This window comes from Phacochoerus africanus, chromosome 6 (genome assembly GCF_016906955.1).
Source record: "Phacochoerus africanus isolate WHEZ1 chromosome 6, ROS_Pafr_v1, whole genome shotgun sequence".
NCBI classification, from domain to species: domain Eukaryota; kingdom Metazoa; phylum Chordata; class Mammalia; order Artiodactyla; family Suidae; genus Phacochoerus; species Phacochoerus africanus.
This window is the reverse complement of record NC_062549.1, coordinates 30,077,596-30,099,397: the sequence shown is the minus strand read 5'-3', so window position 1 is coordinate 30,099,397 and position 21,802 is coordinate 30,077,596. Positions and strand designations below refer to the sequence as shown.

At 36.0% G+C, this 21,802-nt stretch overlaps 1 protein-coding gene across 2 annotated transcripts in view; it reads right to left on the bottom strand.

Annotated features, from left to right (window-relative positions):
• Positions 1-248: 248 nt before the first annotated feature.
• The window catches only part of ANGPT1 (angiopoietin 1), a 289,488-nt gene continuing 267,934 nt past the window's right edge, over positions 249-21,802 (bottom strand). For both annotated transcript variants that reach the window (XM_047783418.1, XM_047783419.1), the window contains exons 8-9: positions 21,103-21,233; positions 249-943 (exon numbers count right to left, since the gene is read on the bottom strand). In XM_047783418.1, coding sequence (XP_047639374.1) covers positions 783-943; positions 21,103-21,233 — 292 coding nt within the window. In that variant the 3' untranslated portion in view covers positions 249-782. The remainder of the gene's footprint in view (positions 944-21,102; positions 21,234-21,802) is intronic.

The window sequence follows — 21,802 nt, the reverse complement described above, 5'->3', positions numbered from 1 at the left end:
GGGGCATAATTTTTCACCTCATATGTCCATATTTGAACTGTCCACTTTTTTTTCTGAAAACTGCATCCAAAAAATCAGAGTAATGGACTGTGTTTCTACCTCACACTGCTATTCTTCATGCACTACAATTCTTCATAGTTTAACAAAATGGAATTTACATTTGAAGATGTGTTAACTGACATCAACTTGTAAGTATGATTTAGGAATTAGGCTTCTGAAATCCATTTAACCAACTCAGAGAGCAATGCTAATCTTTCTGAACTTTTATTAAAATTGTGCAACAGTACAAACTTATTGTTAGTGGGTTTGCATAGAAATAACACCATTTACTGGTGCAACACATCTTTTCCAAAGAATTATAGAAGGCCTGTTTTTATCCTTCATGTATACTCTTTTGTTGTTGTTGTTCCTATTTTCTTATTTGTCTTCTGCTTTACATGAAATAGACCATGTTTATCATCTGGCTACCAAAGTTCCAAAATAAGATCCAGTAGTAGTTTGAAGCACAGAGAGCTGAACAGTTTCTTCCCTTTTTAAAGCATGACAGTGAGTGGCATTCTCTGTAGTCAAGCCATATGAACGCAGTCACCCCAAGTAGAGACTTCTGTGAACTCAAAAGATTCTACATTCACAGTCAAGAACCTTGGTGATTTCACATAACTGCTACTTGTTGCTGGAAGGGAGACGATACTGTTTGTTTCAGAAGTTTTCACGCAATTTCTCATTTGGTGGCTTCTCCAGATTTCTCTGTGGCTTTTATGATCGCTTCTGATATTGTACTTTCAAAAGTCCAAAGGTCGAATCATCATAGTTGTGGAACGTAAAGAGTAACTGGGCCCTTTGAAGTAATGCCACTTTATCCCATTCAGTTTTCCATGGTTCTGTCCCGCTGTATAGAACATCCCATTTAGATTGGATGGGCCACAAGCATCAAACCACCAGCCTGAAAGATTAGTTAATAATGATAGAAAAAAGAAACAATTACATCATTAAAATGAACATTTGGAAGTTAATGCCATTAACTGTGGGGAAACATTCATATGTGTGATTATTTGCAAATAGGGGTTATTTAATAAATATCTTCTTGGTAGTGAAATTGTTTTAAATGGCATACAAACAATCAGAAAGAGGAATGCTCTCATGAAAATCAGCTTTGGTGTCACTCCACTGGGACTCATTTCCCAGTGTACTGATGGGAAGCATCTGGGCTTCAAGACACAATCTAGTCAAGCCTTAAGAGGTATTCCACCTGAAGCCTGTTATTGGAAATATAACAATTAATTACTAGCAGTGAAGTTCAGAAGCTTAGACAACCGGCATCTAAATAAAGATATGTTCCCCACCTACTTTGAAATTTGGCCAAGAGCTGGCCCTCAGCTGCTTCTGAAATTAATTGGATCCTGGGACCTGACCATGGAGTTGTTTTGCTGTGCCCCCTCCCTGCAGTTTATAGCAATATGAGAAGCAGTCATCAACAGTAGCCATGTAATTCCTATATAAAAGCATTTTTTTGGTGATTGTTCAAGTTCTGCCTAAACTTAGTAAGCATAAAAATAAGTTACATAGAGATGCTAAGCTCTCATAGTTCTCTGCAAGGATAATTCAGTACTTTATTTTTTAAATGAATTAAGTTCTTAGATTTTTAGATAAAACATAGCACTTTTTCTCTCTCTCCTTAAGTAACACTACTAAAATCTTTAGGGAGAGAGCTATGCCAGAGACATTCTGGCATATTTGTATTTGGATACAGTTGACCTCTTTTTGATTATAAAAGTTATACCTAAGGGACTAATAGCTAAAGAAAGAGAGGGCTGTACAGCTGATGTTTAACTGTAACACAAGCATCATTTGCAGAAACTTTAGAAAAAGTTAAATGGAGAAAAGCTAGTTCTCATTTTTCAGTTTTGGAAGATGCATACAGCTGGGTTCTGTTTATAAAGTCATACTAGAGGCCTAAAAAGCTATATTAATCATAAATTCATACTAGGAAAAAGTAAGGTATGTCCACGAATTTGGAAAGACAATGTATTTAATGACGTTTTATCAACTGCATGCAAACAACATAGATGTTAATGCAGTCAAAACATGAGGGACAAAAAATGTTCTTATTTGGCAAGGAAAGAGGAAACAAATTCCACTTTTTTTCTCTTAAGATTAATTCCTTTGAATTTTTGTTTTGGTAAGTACAATTAATAAAAATATGCTATTTATACTACAAAAGACATTCTAATATTAGGGATTTCATTTACCCATAAGATTCTCAAAGGACAAAATTAAATTCAACTTGATTGCTTCAGTATTTTAACTTTCCCCTCCTTTTCTTTGACCTTCTTGAGGCACTCTTCCATCATGTTAATGAGCCTTTCCTAGTCTTTCAAATATCCACCATGGTCTCTAAAGCAAACACAGTTACACTATTGTTGAGAACTACCAGAAATCATAGAATGATCCTACAAGTTACATTAGGATACACAGGGAAAAAGCGTGTGGTTTTGTTTGGTTTATAGAGTCTTAAGAGTTCTGGAAGAATGTGGGAAGGCAGAGGTCTGCTGCAACAGAAGGGCACAGGCTAAAGGATACATTCATTAGGAAACTTAGCTTAGGAAAAGAGATAGTAGGGGCACATGAGGGAGTCAGATAAATTGATCTTATGCATCTTTTCCAAAGTGGGGTCATGCTTGTGGTAAGAAGAATGGCATTCTGGAGACACTGAAAGAAGACCAGTATGGCTGGGTCAGAGTTACCAACAGAAACAGTAGCCTGAAGCTGAGAGGGTCTGAAGACCAAATCACATAAGTCTTTTGATCATTTTTCTAAAAGCAATGAAAAGAACTATATTCCCTATACTTGGTACCATATCTAACAGTTTGTTTAATAAATGTCTGGCAAGGGACTAAAGGCTTTTTGACAGGTTTAATGTTTCTACTTATAAAGCCTCTATAATCTGAACTGGTCTAGTTTACTGAGAAAGCTATAGTTTATAGACACCTGAATATATAAAATCCATATGTATTACATTCATTCATTTTTTTTCTTTATTCAGTATGTAATTATAATGAAGTGTTGTCAAACAACACTTAACAAGACAGATGTGGTCCTTACCTTCAGGGAACTTAATCCTAATGTGAGAAACAGACAAGAAAGTAGCAAATAAAAAAAAATCTACAAATGATGATGAAAAGGAAAATGAAGAGGAGGAGGAGGAGGAGCTGGGAGGGGAAGAGGAGGGATAGGAAGAGAAGAAGGGAGGAGCCAAGAAGAAGGAAGGAAAGAGAGAATCAGGGAACTACAAAGGAGAATAACTGAGACCTACTTGACTTTTCACATACATGGAAGAAATTGACATTTAATGAGACCTGAAGAATGAGGAGACAACCATGTGAAGATGGGGTGAGACTCTTCTAAGCAGACAATAGCACATGCCAATGCCATGAAGTAGAAAGAGAGCTTCGTGTGTTTATGGACTAAAAGAATATCAGTGTAGTTGGTATGCAGTGAACAAGGGGGAGACTTGCGGGAAATGAAGGTGGAAAAATGGCAATGTTGGTGGAAATCTGAACAATGTGTAAAAATTTATAGTTCATCTAGTCTACTTATCCATCATCAGGTGAATAAGTAGAGCATTCCCAAGGAATGGGAACCAATATTTGACCACGAGAATCAGATCTGCCAGGTTAATGTTTAATCAAATATTATTTAGATCCCTCATTTTGTAACTGGTCTGCCAAAGCCATACTGAGCATACATGGCAGCATGATCAAGGCGAAAAAATGTATTTAGAATCAATTCAGCCAATACTAACCAATAAATACACATAAGGGTGAGAGCTGAGTAAAACAAAATTCCTGACTTCAAGGAGTATACAGTTTTGTGCAGGAGAGAGAGAGAGACAATGACTGTTTAAAAAATGAGATGATAGCTGTTAAACAGAGATGAAGAAAATCTTAGAAACAGAGGCAGAAGGTCCTGATTGTGGGTCTATAAGGTTCACTCATCACTTGAACTGGATCCTGAAGGATGGGTGTGAGATCACTGGACAGAAAGAAATTATAAAAACAGTATGTTCTCTGAGAGAGAAGGAGACAGTGCCTGCCAGAAGCTTGGCTTGGCTGCAGTGCCAGTGGGTAAGGGGTTGGAAAATACAGGGCTAGAAAAATAAACAGGAGCAAGAACATGGAGGTTTTTATTACATGTTTAGAAATTGTCTTGAGGGCAATGTAGAGCCTAGAGAACACCAGACCAGAAATTAGAAGACTGAGATGTTGATGCTGATTTTACCAATTAATAACTAAGTGGTCTTAGGCAATGGTATAAATAATATTTGATATTTATTAAGAAGTTAATATTTGACTATACTAAAATATTTATATGCATTTTCTCATTTTATTCTCCAAACAGTCATATGTGGTACGGCAAGTAGTATAATGAAGACATTGATGCTCAGGTAGTTTAAGGAATTTTTCCAAAGTTACACAGCCACTTACCTCCTCATTCCAAGATGTGGATTACAAACGTCCAATCAATCATTTTCACAGCACAATTGCAAAGATCATATAAGATGGTGCCCTATTAAAGACTAAAATCCTAAGTGCTCTTGTGTAAGTTATCTAGGAAGTGGGCAGAAGCTTTAGAGCAGAAACAAAAAGGATTAGATCTTAAGGGGCATCATAATGATTCAATAGTGAAGACCAGGTCATCAGTGCCAACATACTTCCTTATTTGCTTGGTAGGGTTAATTAGAGAAATATGAAAACAATTTGGACCCAAATGAGTACAGCTGTTCAATGTTTGTATTATAAAGATGTGGCATTTAAGTATCTAATATAGTTTTTGTTTTCAATACTTTGTTTTGATTTCATGTGGAAATCAAAAAGGTTAAGGTATTTGATTATCTCTTTATCTTAAGACCAGTGGGTCTTGCACACTATGGACTATCAGAGAACAATTGATAATAATAAAAATGATGAATTAAGATGGCAGAAATGAAATGGTAATTATTTCTCATGATAATTTCAGTTTGTAGTGTCCTTTATAAAATACTTTGAATTTCAAAATCACAAATATTTAGTTAATTTTGTGTAAGTATTCTCTGCTTTATTTGACAAGGAACAAGGAATTTCTTTGTATTAAATATTTCAGGGAGCTCCCGTCATGGCGCAGTGGTTAATGAATCTGACTAGGAACCATGAGGTTGCGGGTTTGATCCCTGCCCTTGCTCAGTGGGTTGACAATCCAGCGTTGCTATGAGCTGTAGTGTAGGTCCCATATGCGGCTCGGATCCCACGTTGCTGTGGCTCTGGTGTAGGCTGGCAGCTACAGTTCCGATTTGACCCCTAGCCTGGGAACCTCCATATGCTGCGGGAGCAGACCAAGAAATGGCAAAAAGACAAAAAAAAAATTCAGTTTGTTCACTTTCTACCTCTCTTTGAGAAAAATTAAGCTTAGTGAAGTCTTTTAAACATAAGTCCTAAAAAGATGTAGTTTTAAAGCACATTTATAGAAAGGAGGCGAAAGTACAGAAGACTCCTGGTTATTCATATGTACTTTTTAGTATTCACAGATCATCATATGTACTAATGGGTACTTTATGTAAGTTTTCATAGAGTGAACATATAGAAGAGTATGCCTGGGTTTACAGTTCTTCTCTGATAAGATACCAAATAACTGGAGTTTATATTCTCTATAATACTGAGGAAATATCAACTTTGTTTTGTAAGCGGCTGGGAACAACAAATGAGCAATATGTTAAAGAAGTTAATCTAAAAAAGGCACTTTAAGAGTAAAAGACCTCTTTGATGAAAGCAAAGGATGGAAGAAAGCAGCAGCTTCCATCTGCTCTTGGGACAACTGATAAAATGTCTCAAATGTTTTAAGATTGGCAAGTGCTGAGATGTACTTTGCCAAGCATACTTTCTGTATAACCTGTAACCTTATGTATATTTTAATAAGAAATCTGAGATGCATGTTTCTAATTCATTTACACTTAACTCGTTAAAATTTAGTTTTGTAATAACTATCCCAGGCTTCTCAGGCCTTTAAAAATCATTTGAGTCTTTTATCTTTGAAGCAGAAAATTCACATTTTATCACCAATAAGTAAAACTCTGCCCAGAAATAGGAACTTGATTCTAAAATTTGTACTCAGGAAGTTCAAATTTATTTGAAAGTCAGGAAACCAAATTCTCAAATTCTTCTGATCCTAAACAAAATGTCTATCAACACTTCTTTTCTAAGGTAAAAAGTGCAGCAAAATAAAAAGATATATCTGTGGTTATCAATTTCTTTCATTCATTTTCAATGTACACATTCTAATTAGCAAAAGAACTTGCACAAAGAATACATAGAAACCTCTTTCATTCCTATACCCTAACGACAACAACAAAAAAAAAAAAGAGAGAGAGAGAGAGCAAGAGAAATTAAGAAAATATTCCCACTTACCATCACAACAACAAAAAAAATAAAATATCTAGGAATAAACCTACCTAAGGAGGCAAAAGACCTGTATTCAGAAAGCTATGAAAGAAATCAAAGATGGCACAAACAGATGGAAAGATATAACATGCTCTTGAATTAGAAGAATCAATATCATCAAAATGACTATACTACCCAAGGCAATCTACAGATTCAGTGCAATCTGTACGAAATTACCAATGATTTTTTTTTTTTGCAGAACTAGAACAAAAAAATTGAAATTTGAATGGAAACACAAGAGACCATGAATAGCTAAAACAATTTTTAGAAAGAATAACAGAGCTAGAGGAATCAGACTCCTTGACTTCGGACTATACTACAAAGCTACAGTCATCAAAGCTGCAGTGTGGTATTGGTACAAAAACATAAATAAAGATCAATGGAACAGAAGAGAAAGCCCAGAAATAAACCCAGGCACATATGGCCAGTTAATCTACAACAAAGGAAGCAAAAAGATACAATGGAGAAAAGACAGTTTCTTCAACAAGTGGTGCTGGGAAAACTGGACAGCTACATGTAAAAGAATGAAATCAGAATACCCTCTAATACCATATACAAAAATAAACTCAAAGTGGATTACAGACCTAAATGTTAGACCAGATACTATAAAACCCTTAGAGGAAGTCATAAGCAGAACACTCTTTGATATAAATCACAGCAATATCTTTTCTGATTCACCTCCTAGAGTAATGGAAAAAAAATGAAAGAAATCAATGGGGCATAATTAAACTTAAAAGGTTTTGCACAGCAAAGGAAGCCATTAACAAAACAGACAACCCAAGAATGGGAAAAAAAATCTTTGCAAAAGAAGCAACTGATAAGGGATTAATCTCCAAAATATATAAGCATCTCATTCAGCTTTAAATCAAAAAGCAAGGTACCTAATTAAAAAATGGTCAGAAGATCTAAATTGACATTTCTCCAAATAAGACAGACTGATGGCCAAAAAACACATGAAAAGATGTTCAACATCTCTAATTAGAAAATGCAAATCAAAACTACAATGAGGTATCACCTCACACCAGTCAGAATGGCCATCAGAGTCTATAAACAATAAATGCTGGAGAGGGAATCCTGCTACACTGTTGGTGGGAATATAAGTAAGCTGGTACAACTACTATGGAGAACACTATTGAGGTTCCTTAAAAACTAAATATAGAACTATCATATGATCCAACAATCCCACTCCTGTGCATCTATTTAGACAAAACTGTAATTTGAAAAGATACATGCACCTCAATGTTCTTTGCAGCAGTATCTGCAATAGCCAAGACATGGAAGCAATCAAAATGTCCATCAACAGAAGAATGGATAAAGAAGATGTAGTATGTATATACAATGAAATATTACTCAGCCATAAAAAAGCATGAAATAATGTCATTTGCAGCAACATAGATGGACTTAGAAATTATCATACTAAGTAAATCAGACAGAGAAAGACAAATACTGTATGAGATCACTAATATGTGGAATCTAATAGCAATGTTACAGAGGAACTTACAAAACAAAAACAGACTCAAAGATTTCAAAACCAAACATGTTTACCAAAGGGAAAATTTGGCAGAGGGAGGGATGGAATTGATATATACATACTATTTATACATGGAAGAGATGGTAACAGGGATCTACTGTATAGCACAGTGAAATTTACTTGGTATTATATGGTTGCCTATTTGGGAAAAGAATCTGAAAAGGAATGGATATATGTACACCTGGTTTATTCTGCCATATACCTGAGATTAACACAACTTGGTGAGTCAACTATATTGCAATACAATAAAAAAATTTAAAAAAGGATTTTTCTCTTTTATCACTAAGGATGAGGTTGAAAAAAAAGTCTGATTGGTTCCATAGTCATTAATGAGCTCATCATGAAAATCACTCACTGAGTTCACATGTACAAAGTCAGCCCTACCGGTACTTAGCCTCAAGGTGCAGCTGCATGTTCTTGTGTGTAAGAGGCAAAGGATCTTTCCAGAGGTCTGCATTCCTTCTGTCATTATATACCATAGCCCTTCAAGTCAAGGATGTGGCTTTTCCCCCCCTTTCTCTTCTTTTTGTTCCATAGATAAGAAGTTGTTTATCTTGGCTAGGTATCTTGAATTCATTTAAATCCTCCAGGTACTCTCTTACAGTCTTATTCCTCTGTTGGATTTCATTTAACTTTTAACCATGTTTAAGTGAGGAAATCCTCATGCAAGTGTGCTGTAAACAATAAAACCAAGCTAAATTCTTGTCTTTGAATGCCATTCCTTTTAAGAATTCCAGTAGAAAGAGTGGCTATGGTAATGACTTACCTGGAGGTCACATTCAAATCCTACCTCTGACAATAATTCTGTGACCTTTGGCAATTTATCTAACTCTTCTGTATCTCAGTTCTTGCCAAAGATCTCTTTCAAAGGGTTTGTAGAGGTGGCATGTAAGTTATTAAATATAAATCATTTAAATACAAAATGACTGTTACACATTGAGTGTGATGAATAAATAAAAAATATTTATTAATTATTAGAGTAAAATACAAACAAAATTAAGCATTTGGTTATTTCTCATCCACATCAATTATTAACCTTTGGTGGCAGCCTGGTGTTAAAGGCCTATATCAGTTCTGTTTCACCCTGTTTCAAACTTATCTTTTAAAAGACATTTCCTGATATTTGTTCTTTTTCCAATAAGTGAAAATTCCCCACCCCCATAAAATAGGAATGTAATCCTAAACTTTTCACTTAGGATGCTCAAATTTATTTGAAAGTTGAAAACTTAACACTCAAATTTTTCTAATTTGGAGTTTAGCCTTCCAGGGTTTCGTTATTTTTGAAATTAAGTCCCAGTCTTCGATATTCATCTTTTTGTTCTGTGTGTGCATACAAATTAATCTATATATACTTAGGCATTTTAAATCTAAGTTCACAAAAGACTCACATTTATACTCAAATTGATTTGTTTTTATGTCTTCTCACCAGGATAATTTGTGATTCTGCAGTGTCCTCATAGCGTCTCTGATAGCCTGTTCATTCATTTAACCCATATTATTACCACATTCTATGTGAAATGCACTATGCACTGAGGTGAAGAGCATGAAGTTCTTGCCTTCAAGGAATGTACATTTTTGTGGAATAGGCTTAGAGATTATGCACTAAATAAGAAATTGCTTTGAAATAATGCAATGCAATGTAGATTTCTGCTGTCAACATTAAATTACCCAAATGGATTCTTTCCCTCAACATTTCTGCCTTAAAACCTAGGGAACACCAGTTATCTGACAATGGTTAGCAGGTCCTTCCTGGGTTACCAAAAACGCTAAGATGATTATATTTTCCCAAAGATCCTGTCATTTCAACCAGTTAGAGAGGCTGTTAATTTCTTTCATTCTCTTCGTCTTCTTCAAGATTATATAGCAGGCAAGGCAATCATTTACCAAGTGTCTACTGCTAGTATCTGGTAAGTTCTAGGTATATGTACGAAAGCTTTATGTGTATGGCTTTGTCCCATCTTTTAGAATTGAACTGAGAAATATCCTTTGTTAGCTTTAGCAAAGTCTCGTCTATTGGCTGACATAGTTTATGCATGGGAAAAAGAGATTGGAGTTTCTACTGCAACAGATTCTTTCTGCAGAAGGTTAGGTCAGATTTTTACATAGCTTTTATATTATGTATCAAATATGAAAGTTGGCCTGAAAGAAAAGGTAAGTAAAAGAATGCAAAACAATACCATATTTTGTTAACGTATATATATTTTTTGGTTGACTACCTTTAGTGATTATAGTTTCTAACAGACTTGCAGAAAAATTTATTTTGAAGAATGTTACCTTAGTACAAAAGACCATGTTTTCTTGGAATGCAAGTTTGCTTTGAATGTGACAATCTAATGAGAAAAAGTTTTCATTTTCGTAATTTTAGAGTCACAGATTTTTGCACATTTATGTTTATATATAATAAATGCATACAAACAAGCATGCACTGAATATTACATTTCTGCTTTCTAAGTGCTAAATAATACAGAAAACATTAGGTTTATAATAAAACTGATTCCTTTACTTGGGCCCAGAAGGGCACAAACAGGGATTATTTCCTCCCACTATTGAAATATACATATTTCTTGTAATATCCTATATAAAAAAAGAAACCTATGGAAAAAACTAACAAATTTTCCTAAGGCTAATGAGTCAAAGTACACGGATACTTCTGGATTATAAATGTACGCTGACAAATCATCTCATGACTCATTAAAGGGTCAGTTCCATAGAAAATGGGTGTGGCAATTAGATGGTTTGGTCCATAAGAAATGTGAAATGATGAAGGGTAGGATGAAGAAGGTGGAGGAATAAGATGTGGGGCTCACCTTCTCCCTCAAACACATCAAAAAAAAAAAAAAAATCTAAGTGTAGAATGATTCAAACAGAACATCTACACATCTACTGAACACTGGCAGAAGGCCTGAGATCTCCAAAAAGGGCAAGCAACCCTCCACATAACTGGGTAAAACAAAAGGAAAAAAAGAAAGAGAAGAGAAAAAAGTAATCAGGATGGGACCAGCACTCCTGAGAGGGAACTGTGAAAGAGGAAAGGAATCCACACCTTGGGATTCCTGACAGGGAGATCAGCCAGGTGAGGGGGAGCCTCAAAGCCTCAGAGAGAAGCACAGCAGCTGGTCAGAGGAGGGAAAAGCAGAGAGAGTGCTACACAGACCATCAGTACCACGGCCGGGGCACCAGAGCCTGAGACACTCAGGTGGGCGCTGAGGTCAATTTGGGGAGAGGACTAGGGTTGGCTATGTGGAAACAGCTTGAGGGGGCTGGGGAGCAGTGTGCCTGGGGCTGGGGAGTGCAGTGTGCGAGGGGGCCTGGGCCTACAGGAGAAACAAGGCATCATTGCTGGGGAGGGTGAGAGGAGGAGGGGTGGGACCACTGTAGGAACATCTTTCTCTGTATAAGGTCAGGCTCTCAGATAGTGGTGCACCTGCTGCGTTGGCTACAGGGGCAGATGCAAATGACCACAGCCATCTAGGACTCCTGAGGTGGGTGTGGCACACCACCACTAACTGTCCCATAAACAGACATCATCCATGGCCCCAGTCACTTCAGGGGTTGCCTCTGCAAAGAGCCCTGTAACCCAGAGCCACCCACTGCCCTCACTCCCCTGGGAACGCACATGACCTGAGGCTGCCACTTCAAAGGCTCTTGGTGCTGGCCTCACCTCCCTGTGGGTCACTGCCACTACCCCAGGGCCCTGCAACCAGGAGCAGTCTGCATTTACATCTTGCCATTTGTCTTCACCACTACCAAGGGCCCACAACCAGCAGTGGCTAAAGGCCCTTCCAATTGCCTCCATCTCCCTGGAAGCACACACAGGCCATACACTGGCTCACTTCCTATCAAGGGGATAATGGCCAGAGCACACTGACGAAGGAGACAGGAAGCATCCAAACCAAAAGCAGCCTTTATGTCCAAAAAAAAAAAAAAAAAGCCCTCACAAGCTACCCAGGGATGGTCCTACATAAAAATATGCCTCCAAGACTACAGTAGATAATTGTTTTCCTAAACTTACAAGATAAGAAAAATATAAGCAAAAATGAAGAGGCACAGAAAAAATTTCCACTTAAAAGAAATGGAGAATTCCCCTGAAGGAGCAAACAATGAAACAGACCTCTGCAGTCTGACAATGAATTCAAAAAGGAGATAATGAAAAATACTTAAGAAATTAAGAATGGATATCAACAGTAACACAGATTACTTTAATAAGGAACTTAGAAACTATAAGGAGGAGCCAAGACAAATTAGAAAATTCATTTGCAGAGATGAAAGCTGAGTTAAAGGCTGAAGAACAGAATGAATAATGCAGAGGAACAGATAAGTGACTTGGAAGAGAGAATAATGGAAATCATCCAATCAGGATAATAGACAGAAAACCAAGTGAAAAAAAAAATGAAAGCAATATAAGAGATCTATGGGATAATATCAAGTGTGCCAATCTATACATAATAGGGATTCCAGTAGGAAAAGAAAAAGGGGATTGAAAATATATTTGAGGGAATTCCCATCGTGGCTCAGTGGTTAACAAATCCGACCAGGAACCATGAGGTTGTGGGTTCGATCCCTGGCCTTGCTCAGTGGGTTGCCATGAGCTGTTGTGTGGGTCGCAGGCGTGGCTCAGATCCTGTGTTGCTGTGGCTCTGGCATAGGCCAGTGGCTACAGCTTCGTTTAGACCCCTAGCCTGAGAACCCCCATATGCCAAGGGAATAGCCCTAGAAAAGGCAAAAAAGAAAAAAAGAAAAAGAAAATATATTTGAAGAAATATCCAGAGGGACCAAAACAATTTCAATCCAAAGAGACCTATACAAAGACATATTATAATAAAAACGGCATGGAGTTCCCATCGTGGCTCAGTAGGACATTACACTCACCAACTATATATGCCCCTAATATAGGAGCACCCAAAAATATGCAACAAATACAAATAAAGGAGAAACTGATTGGACTACAGTAATAGTAGGATACTTTAACACCTCTGTCATATCAATGAACAGATAATCAACAAGGCGATAGAGATCCTAAATGACACAACAGAACAGTTGGACTAAATTTATATTTTTAGGACATTTCAACCAAAAAAACCCCCAAACAAACAGAATATACACTCTTCTCAAGTGAACATGGAACATTCTCTAAGACTGACCACATACTAGGGCTAAAAACTAACCTCAAATATTAAGAGTATAGAAATTATTTCAAGCATCTTCCCTGATCACAATGGCATGAAACTAGAAATCAACCACAGGAAGGAAAATGAGGAAAAAACCGACTACACAGATACTAAAACATGTTACTAAAAAACCAGTGGCTCAACAATCAACAAGGAAATCAAATAGGACATTAAAAAAATACCTTGAGACAAATGACAATGAAAACACAACCACTGAAAATCTATGGGATGCCACAAAAGCAGTGCTTAGTGGGAAGCTCATAGTGATACAGGCCTTTCTCAAAAAAGAAGAAAAATCTTAAATCAATAACCTAAATTACCAATGAAAAGAACTAGAAAAAGAAGAGCAAACAAAACATCAAGTCAGCAGAAGGAAGGAAATCATAAAGATCAGAAAGGAAATCAACAAAATAGAGATTCAAAAAACAATAGAAAATAATCAATAAAACCAAGAGCTGGTTCTTTGAAAGGGTAAACAAAACTGACAAATCTCTGGCCAGCCTCACCAAGAAGAACAGAGAGAGGTAGAACCCAAATAAACAAACAAAAAGGAATGAAAAAGGAAAAATCTCAATGGACACTGCAGAAATACCAAAAACCATAAGAGGATACTGTGAACAACCATATGGCAACAAATTTGACAACCCAGAAAAAATGGAAGAGTTTCTAGGTAAGTATAGCCCACCAATACTGAAGCAAGAAGAAAGAGATAATCTTAACAGATTGATCACAAGTGATGAAATTGAATATGTAATAAAAACACTCCCTACAAACAAAATTCCAGGACCAGATGGTTTCCTAGGCTAATTCTACCATACATGCAAAGAACTTATACCAATCCTTCTTAAAATTTTCCAAAATATTGAAGAAGGAACATTTCAAAGGTATTCTATGAAGCCACCAGAACCCTAATACCCAAACTAGGCAAAGATACTACAAAAAAAGACAATTGTAGGGCAATATCTTTGATGAATATAAACACAAAAATTTTCAACAAAATTTTAGCCAAATGAATTCAACAACACATAAAAAAGATCATACACCATGAGCAAGATCACAATTATGGTTCAACATATGCAAATCAATCAATGCCATAAGCATATTAACAAAAGAAGGGTCAAAAACTACATTATCATCTCAATAGATGCAGAAAAAGCATTTGAAAACATCCAACATCTATTCATGATAAAAACTTTTACTGAAGTGGATAGAGAGGGAATACTATCTCGACATAATAAAAGCCATTTATGACAAATCCACAACCAATATAACACTCAACAGAGAAAAGCTGAAAGCCTTCCCCCTAAAATCTTGAATAAGACAAAGATGCCTACTGTCATCACATTTATTCAATTTTATTGGAAGTTCTAACCACAGTAATCAGAAAAACAAAAGAAATGTAAGGTATTCAGCTTGGAAGAGAAGAGTTGCAAATTTTATGACACTATACACAGAAAACTCTAAGGATTCCACACAAAAACTACTCTAATTGACTAACAAATTAGGCAAAGTAGCAGGATACTAGATTAACAATCAGAAATTGGTTGCATTTCCATATACTAAAAATGAAATATTAGAAAATGAATATAAAAATAATACCTTTTAAAATCACGCCATCCAAAAATTAAATACCTGGAAATAAATACGACCAAGGTAAAAGACTTATATGGTAAGAACTATAAAACATTAAGGAAATTAAAGAGGATTCAGAGAAATGATAGATATTCCATGCTCCTAGATTGGAAGAATTAATACTGTTAAAATGGCCATTCTATCCAAAGCAATCTACAGCTTTAATCCCATCCTTATCAGATTACCCATGACATTTTCCATAGAACTAGAACAAATAATCCAAAAATTTACATGGAACTATAAAAGACCCAGAATAGCCAAAGCAATCCTGAGGAACAAAAACCAAGCAGAAGGCATAACTCTTCCAGGCTTCAGACAATATTACAAAGGTATAGTATCAAGACAGTGTGGTACTGGTACCAAAACAGACATACAGACCAAAGGAACAGAACAGACAGCCCAGAAATAAACCCAGACACCAACTGTCAATTAATCTTCTACAAATGAGGCAAGAACATAAAATGTGAAAAAGACAGTCTTTTCACTGAGTGGTGCTGGGAAAACTGAATAGCTGCAGGTAATTCAATGAAACTAGAAAATTGTCACTCTATGCAGATGACTTGATACTATATTTTAAAAAACCCTAAGGGATCCACACAAAAACTACTTGAACTGATCAACAAATTCAGCAAAGTAGCAGGATACAAGATCAACATTCAGAAATCAGTTGCATTTCTGTATACTGATAATGAAGTATTAGAAAAGGAATATAAAAATACATTTTAAAATCAGACCCCCAAAAATTAAATACCTAGGAATAAACCTAAGGAGGTGAAAGACTTATATGCTAAAAATGATAAAACATTAATCAAGGAAATTAAATATGATTCAGAGAAATGGAAAGATATTCTATGCTTCTGGATTGAAAGAATTAATATTGTTCAAATGGCCACACTGCCCAAAGCAATCTACAGATTCAATGCAATCCCTATCAAATTGCCCATAACATTTTTTTCATAGAACTAGAATAAATAATCCAAAAATTTATATGGAACCACGAAAGACCTAGAATTGCCAGGGAAATCCTGAAGAAAAAAGAAACAACAACAACAACAAACCAAGCAGGAGACATAACTGTCCCAGAGCTCAGACAATATTACAAAGCTACAGTAATCAAGACAGTGTGGTACTTTTACAAAAACAGATGTAGAGACCAATGGAACAGATAGAGAACTCAGAAATAAACCCAGACACCTATGGTCAATTAATCTTCAACAAAGAAGGCAAGAATGTAAAATGGGAAAATTTCTCTTCAACAAGTGGTTCTGGGAAAATTGGACAGCTGCATGTAAATCAATGAAACTAAAACACACCCTCACACCATGCACAAAAATAAACTCAAAATGGCTTAAAGACTTAAATATAAGACAAGACACCATAAAACTCCCATAAGCGAACACTGGCAAAGCATTCTCAGATGTCAATCGTACAAATGTTTCCTTAGGTTATCTCCCATGGCAACTGGTGGGAATGCAAATTGGTACAACCACTATGGAGAACAGTTTGGAAGTACCTCAGAAAAGTAAATATAGAACTACCACATGATCCAGCAACCCCACTCCTGGACATACATTCAGAAAAAAATTTCCATTCAAAATATATACGTGTCCCTATGTTCACTGCAGCACTATTCACGGTAGCCAAGACATGGAAACAACCTAAACATCAACAGAAGAATATATTAAGACGATGTGGTACATATACATAATGGAATGCTGCTCAGCCATAAAAAGAATGAAATAATGCCATTTGCAGCAACATGATGTAAATGGAGATTCTCGTACTAAGTGAAATAAGTCAGAAAGAGAAAGACAAATACCACATGGTATAACTTACATGTGTAATCTAAAATATGACCCAAATGAACCTACCCATAGAACTGAAACAGACTCAGAGTCATGGAAAACAGACTTGTGGTTGCCAAGGTGGAAGCGGGGGATGGGATAGATGAGGAGTTTGTGCTTAGTAGATGCAAACTATTACATTTAGAAGGAATAAGTAATGAGGTCCTACTGTATAGTATGGGGAAATATATCATCTCTTGTGATAAAACATGATGGAAGGTAATTTGAGGAAAAGAATGTATATATTTGTCTGACGGGGTAACTTTGCTGTACAGCAGAAATTGGAACAATATTGTAAATCTAGAATACTTTAATTTTTTAAAAAGGAAAAACAAATAAAAAAGAAATGCTTCATGAAACAAAAATTATCTAATATTTAAATTGGATGGAAGAATTTCTGGTAAGGTAGAAAGTATGAATACTTCTGGGAAAGGGAATAAAAAACATTGTGGTATTTATTTACATTTGTGCAAATATGCTTTTTCATTCTTATACCTCCTTTCTACTAACAGTGTACTATGAACTACAACCTATGTGCTGAAAAATAATATTACTTGTTTGTCTCTACTGCAGCCACAATGAATACATGGAATAAGAAAATCACAGAACCAGTAGAAAATGTGAGAGAACTGTCTAGATCCACAACCAGAGGAATGTACATGAATAAACTCTTTCAGTTAAATAGTTTTATATTCTCTTCTTGATGGTGTCCATTAACTAGACATGTACAATCCTCCCTGGCAACTCATTCCAGCCTTTGATCCCTGGACATTCCATCTAAAGTCACTTTCCTCTTTCTCTATCATGGATTGTATTTTGTCCTTAGAAGTTGGTATGGTTTGAAATTGCATTACTTATTGTTTACTTTTTGTTAATGGTCTCCCTCACTATATGCAACCTCTATTCTGTCTTGTTCATTTTTTTGACAGTAGTTGACTCTTAACAGTTACTCATTATAACTAGGTTGAATTGATAGAAGGAAGTTAAGAAGTTAGAATGTTAGGAAAGAAGGAAGAAAGATCAAAATGTTCTACCTTATGTCTAGCTGAAATACCTTCTGCTCTCAACTAAGCTTATCTTCTGTTGTTCAGCCTGACAGATAAGCATGACAACAATAACACATTCTCCAACTAAAAGTCCTCCACATACTTGAAGAAAGTTACTTAGGATGGCTAAGCAGGCAATAAATCGTACTTTATCTTTAATACTTTTTAGAAGAAACAATGGAAAACTTATAAATAAGATAATTAACAAAGCTTTAATTGATGATGACAGAGAATTAAGAATTATTAGTTTCAAGGAGGATGAAACTAAAATCTCTGCTTAAAATAGACTATTTTGAATATGTAAGAAGTCCAAGTCCAAGTTTCTAAAAAAGAAAGGAAAATTCATTAGACGGAGAAAATGGTTCTAAGGGGAACTATAAGAGAATAAATAGTGGTGGTGGGGACAGCTAAGTTGGACATAAATTCCAGGCAATACTCAAATTACCTGGACTGTCACTGACATTCATCCTTATGGTCTCCAGTTCTTAGCTATCTAAATTCCACATATTAGTTTTGCAGAGAGAATAGCTTTGCAAGATCTGGATTCTTTCAAAAGGATATTTGATAGGGTAATGGCATTTATTACAAAAACACATTTACTTAGACTATTCCAGCACAGGCAATAAGTGGAAAATTTCTCTCCCAACATATGTGTTTATTGGTGAGTAAGAAGTAGGTCCAAGAATGATTATGGATGAAAGAACAAGACAAAGTTCAATCATCTGAAGCAGAAATAAATTCCAAATCTGTGCAAAGAAGTTTTTTCATCAACAACCAAAGAGATGCATTCTCCTCTTTGCTTCACTTTATATTTTCATTACTATGTCAGGAATATGAACATACTGGAATATTATTCTAAGGAAACAAGTGAAAGATTTACTGTTGGTCTTTCATGTGTTGTATTTATTTGGTAAGGAAAATTATCTATAAAAACAGACATGGAGAAAATGAAGTGTATTTCAAAATTAAAATAGGCAGAAAACTGAACAATCAAGTTCCTGTTGTCCTTGCATAAAGCTGCTGACAATTTCATTTATGGGCTCAGGGAGGTATTGAAAAGAAATATTTTCTTTCAGGAAAAAAGTTCAGAGCCTAACTTGCGGGTACCATTTTAAAAATATTCTAAATTTGTGACAACTGTTATGGGAGGGAGATAATAAAATTGCATATAGAAAACTTAATTTTATTTGCTGAGGTTGAATGTGATGCCACAATGGCGTGTTTAAAGCTTATGGAGAAGGATATGATAGAGACTCAATACAGGCTGGCTTTGGTAATACTAGGGCTGGTCTCACGTTGAAAAGACGTTGTTATAAATGGAGTGGATGGCAATCAGAATGGGATGTGATTTTTGTGGTGGTCACAATGGAGGCCCTGGAGATAAGGATGAAGTGGAAAGATTTCTCCATAATTTTCCTTCTACACTCTCCCATGCTCTGCTAATTGATGAGAAGTATCAACCTAGTAATTCATTTCATTGGCTTCAAAATTTAAAAGTGATTTAAAGGGATCAAAGATGGTTATTCATTCATTTATGCACTGCATTTTTTATTGAGTTCCTATGTGTCACAATCTGCTGACCTAGATGTTAATGATAAAATGGTGAACATTTACTTACTTTTGTTTTCTTTATGTACAAAACGGAGATTCAAGTTTCTCTCCCTGCTTATCTCACATAGTTTGGAATTCAAGGAAGACAGTACAACATACTCAGTATCGTATAATAACAACGATAGTAATATCATATTCAGAAAAGTAAAATGTTATATTTAAAGAGTATTTTCCTCACTAGCATGAAAACCATGTTTTCTGGTTGTATAACACAGAATCAGAACAGATGAAGGAGGGAGTGATTACCATTCCACTAAGACAGGGAAACTATACTAAAACTGTAAGACGTGAAACACTGGGAAAGAGCTTCTTTTACAATTTTGTTTGGTGCCAACTCCTCTTTCACCAGTCTATAATATTTCTGAGTTATATCATTTGTCATCAGGTTTTAGCTCAGTGTCTCTTGAACTTCAGTCATGTATCAACTTCAGTTTTTGCCATATCCATTTATAACTTTTATTAATATTTAAATATTTTTCTTTAAGTCAATATTTTGTTAAATGTCAAATACTGTGAGTACTTTTTAAAATGCAGAGTTTATATTATTCCTTTAAAGATGAAATCAGTACCACTTACTATAGTAAAATGTAGATATAAAATTTAAAACTTAGTAAAATTAAAACAAAATCACTTTATTTAATTCTAGGTAGGTGCCATTGCCTAACAAAGGTTCTTAGTCAAGAGTTTGCTCTTTCTTTCCTTTTTTCCTTTTTTTTTTTTTTTTGCTTTTTAGGGCTGTATCTGCGGCATATGGGGATTCCCAGGCTAGGGGTTGAATCGGAGCTGTAGGTGCTGGCCTACACCACAGCTACAGCAATGCAGGATCTGAGCTGCATCTATGACCTACACCACAGCTCATGGCACAGCTGGATCCCCAACCCACTGAGAAAGGCCAGGGATCAAACCTGCGTCCTCATGGATGCTAGTCGGAGTCATTAACCACTGAGCCACAACGGGCTTTGCTAAGAAGGGTAATCACTAAGTGCTAAAGAAGTGTTACAGATAAACTAGCAATAAATTCAGAATTTCTCTTTGATACAATCAGAAGGCTACAAAATATATCTTAAAAGTTCAAAAGCGTTAATTTTCTTGCTCAGTGTCTTAAGACAGTATTATTTAATGGAATTTCCTATACCAGCTCAAATACATCCTCAAACTCATATGGTCTTCTGATAATGCAGGATCCACAAAAGGAAAATGAGTTGATTTTACTGCTACAAGTATTATCTCTAAATAAAAAACACCTTGTAGCATGTCACTATAGCCATGTTACTATAGCATGTCTTGTAGAGGTCAGCACACTAATTAAAGCCCTGGTATAACTGATCTGAATTGTATAACTTTAGATATAGTTACACATCTTTACTCCTCTTATTCTGTTTCAATAGAATGGTCAATGAACTCTATTATACAGTTGTAAAATATTTTGTAAGAAATTTTTTTGTTTTGTTTTGTTTTTGTCTGTATGCTGAATTCTTAAATTGTTGTTCATTTCACTATGTGTATCATAATGAGTATTTACAAAGTAGAACAACTGGGACTTTAAGAAGTTTAAAAATGTATTCAAAACCAAGCTTAGCACACCCCCACCACAGATTTGGGGGAGAAGGCAAACTTCTAAGTATGCTAGCAATGTCTTGCACAAGAACATATGGTAAATTAGTGGGCAGAACAAAATGATCTCTAAGGACTTGCTCTTAAGTTTCCCGACCAGAAGATCAGAGTCCTTTCTCATAGATAAGAAACCTCAAGCCTCAAACCAATGAAACATAACTTGGAGAATGGCCCTGAAGGACTTACCTCCTGTTAGCATGAGGGCACATTTGCACATGCAGTTGTCATTATCAGCATCTTTAGTGCTGAAATCAGCACCATGTAAGATCAGGCTGCTCTGTTTTCCTGCTGTCCCACTGTGACCCTTTAAATACAACCTGAAGTTTAAAAAAAAAAAAAAAAAAAGTTAAGCCAGTCAACAGAATAACAGAACCCAGAAGACTGGTTTTTTATCTTTATTCATCGTTTTCTCCCTTCTCTGAACTCAACTGTTCCAACAAATTGCTCTAAGACCCAAGGTCCTTGAACCAAAAGAAAGGGGAAGGGGGAGGGAAAGAGAAAGGAAGGAAGGAAGGGGGAAGGGAGGAAGGAATATAAGAAGGAAGGAAGGAGGGAAGAGAGGAAGGAAGGAAAGACTACAATTTTTTTTTTTTTGTCTCTTTGCCATTTCTTGGGCCACTCCCATGGCATACGGAGGTTCCCAGGCTAGGGGTCAAATAGGAGCTGTAGCTGCTGACCTACACCAGAGCCACAGCAATGCAGGATCTGAGCCACGTCTACAACCTACACCACAGCTCACGGCAATGCTGGATCCTTAACCCACTGAGCAAGGCCAGGGATTGAACCTGCAACCTCATGACTCCTAGTTGGATTCATTAACCACTGAGCCACAACGGGAACTCCAGGAAAGACTCCAATTTATAGATAGATAAAATTCTCTATGGCT